The sequence below is a fragment of the Psammomys obesus genome, unplaced genomic scaffold (assembly GCF_907164565.1).
Source record: "Psammomys obesus unplaced genomic scaffold, mPsaObe1.curated_primary_1811, whole genome shotgun sequence".
Lineage (NCBI taxonomy): Eukaryota > Metazoa > Chordata > Mammalia > Rodentia > Muridae > Psammomys > Psammomys obesus.
The window spans coordinates 1-2608 of record NW_026586854.1 but is presented as its reverse complement, the minus strand read 5'-3'; the positions used below and the strand labels follow the sequence as shown (position 1 = coordinate 2608).

General features: G+C 39.7%; 1 protein-coding gene across 1 annotated transcript; it reads left to right on the top strand.

The window, feature by feature from the left end:
• Nucleotides 1-601: 601 nt before the first annotated feature.
• Nucleotides 602-1150, top strand: LOC129673044 (preferentially expressed antigen in melanoma-like protein 7; the record flags this gene model as incomplete). Its single annotated transcript, XM_055602711.1, has 1 exon — nt 602-1150. A coding segment is annotated over one exon (549 nt), but the record flags the coding sequence as incomplete, so codon positions are not given.
• Between the last annotated feature and the right edge of the window lie 1458 nt (nt 1151-2608).

Sequence of the window (2608 nt, the reverse complement as noted above, 5' to 3'; positions counted from 1 at the left end):
TTTGTTGGTATTTGAACTGCATTGAATCTATTCACAGATGATATGATAGTACACATGAGTGACCCCAAAAATCTTCCAGCAAATCCTATAGCTGATAAACACCATCAGCAAAGTGGCTTGATACAAAATTAACTAAAAAAGAAAATCAGTATTCCCCTGTATTCAAAAGGCAAACAGGCTAAGAAAGAAATAAGGAAAACAACACAATTGTCCCCAAAAAACGTAAACTGTCTTGGTGTAACTCTAACTACACAGTGAATGACTTGTATGAAAACTTCAAGTCTCTGAAGAAAGAAATTGAAGAAGATGGAAAGATCTCTCATACTCGTGGTTTGGAATTTCTTATGAGTTTTTTTCTGGGTTTTTGCGCTGAACAGTTTTCTAATTGAGAGTGAGGCTAAAGAGATGAAGTGTGGATTTGTCTTGACTGAGCAGATTCCAACAGGAAGCATCTTAAAGAATGTCCTTGCTATTTGGTCAAACTGACCTTGGGGCACCGAGTTATTTCTACCTCTGTGTAAATACCACCTATATTCTCCAACACCATTTTCCAGAACTAATTTCCTCGTCTATCCCTAGGTGCCTGATGAACTCATTGTAGACCCTGTCCATCACCTACTGCAACCTTTCACAGTCAGACCTGAATTACTTCTCTGAGTGTCCGAAGCTCTTTCAGCTGAAACATCTGGACATGAAAGTTGTGCCCTTAAAGACTTTGGATCTTATGCCTCTCCAAATCCTCCTAGATAATGTGGCAGACACTTTGCAGTCCCTGGACTTGAAGGGTTGTAGGATGAAGGACTCTCATCTCACTGTGCTCATACCTGCCCTCATCAAGTGTTCTCAGCTGGCCAATGTCAGTTTCTACGACAATGACTTCTCCATGCAAAACCTGGGTAACCTTTTGCAGCACACAGCTGACTTGAGCAAGATGAATATGGAACAGTACTCTGCCCTGCTGGAGTGCTATGATGAGTTGGGTTATATCTCCACAGAGAGATTTACCCAACTCTGTGCAGAGCAAATAGATAGACTCAGGGCTATAAGACAGCCCGAGTGCATCTCCTTTGCTACACATATGTGCTCTAGATGTGGAGAGCATTATGTCTATGGCCAAGGATTCAGACTCTGTGTTTGCCAGCAGAGGTGACAGTAATTGGCAAACAGGACTTCTGGATTGGAAGAAATAAAAGGCTTGGGATCCATCTCTCATGCTGGGGACTCAGGACTTCAGACACTCTTCATATTTTTGGAAACAAAATGATGTTTATTGAGTTGGAATTAGGAGGCTGAATTGACATGGAGAACAATGCAATTGTGGGAGCAGAGGATCTTGTGGAGTGAGAAAGACCACTATACATGTGGCTTCTTTCAGAACAGGATAACCAGTGGCTTTGTCCTGCAGCTCTAAACCTGGATACTCTCCCTCCGGGTTCTTTTTCAGTTATCACCCTCACTGCCAGGTTAAGGGTCAGGAGGAGTCAGTGACTCTACGACCCCAGTGGAAAAACACCACTATTTAATGAGTGAGGCAATGGTCCAGGACATCCATAAAAGTAAAAATTTGGTGATAACTTCTTTCATTCCTGTCTTCTGCCTGTTTGTTAGTTACAACTTTCTTGTATAGCTGTTCATTTACCCGTACAAAAAATTTAACGTAAAGTGACCAACATAGCACACATCTTATGAATAAGGTTTTAATGAATCACAGACAATTAACATCCATTACACTGAGGCCACTAGGCACTATGGGCCCATGAGAGATGACTAAGGGAAGGAGAAGACAATACAGAAGAAATTGATCAGGGTTTACAATTTTTTTTTCTCTTAAAAATCATGTTTCCTGACATGCATGGTGGTACACACTTGCAATCCCAGCACCCAGGGAAACAGCGACAGATGAATCTCTGAGTCTGAAGACAACCTGGTCTTAAAGTAAGTCCAGGACAGACATAGCTACCCAGAGAAACTCTGTCTCAGAAAAAAGTTTTTATTTTTATTGAAAACAATAAATAAAAATACTGTATCCCGGCAGCGAACTCTTGATCTTTTTGTCTGGGAGAGACTACCACCATAAACCACTCTATCCAGCTTGCATGCCACATGTCTATAGGGTAGTATTCCTTTGGATTCACAAACTCTTTGAAATAGCCATAGCATTAAAGGTTTTCAATAATATGTAAATCCCTCTGCTACAGAAAACATTTACTTTACAAAATAATTCATATCTTCAGTTGTCTCTGTATGAACCTATTTAAGACAAAAAAAAAAAAATTTCCCTAGGCCTAACCAGTATGTGCCCTCTTTTCTGTATAGCAAAATAGCAAAATGATTTATTATTGTTTTGTTCTTCATTGGAATATTTATTGAACCCATAGAAGATGGGTTCTTTGTATAACTGTAATTGTTGTTGTCTAAATTCCATGAAGAATCTAAATTTGAAGACTCCTAAAGAGGTTTTCTGTAGACAGAAGTAAACACGAACAGATTGATAACAGTATTGCCAACTTTCTGAACACTGGGGAAAATGGATAAATTTTTCCACCAGGATGGGCCACATCTAGGCCAGCCTAGAGTACAGAGTAAGACACTGTCTTAAAAAAAAAAA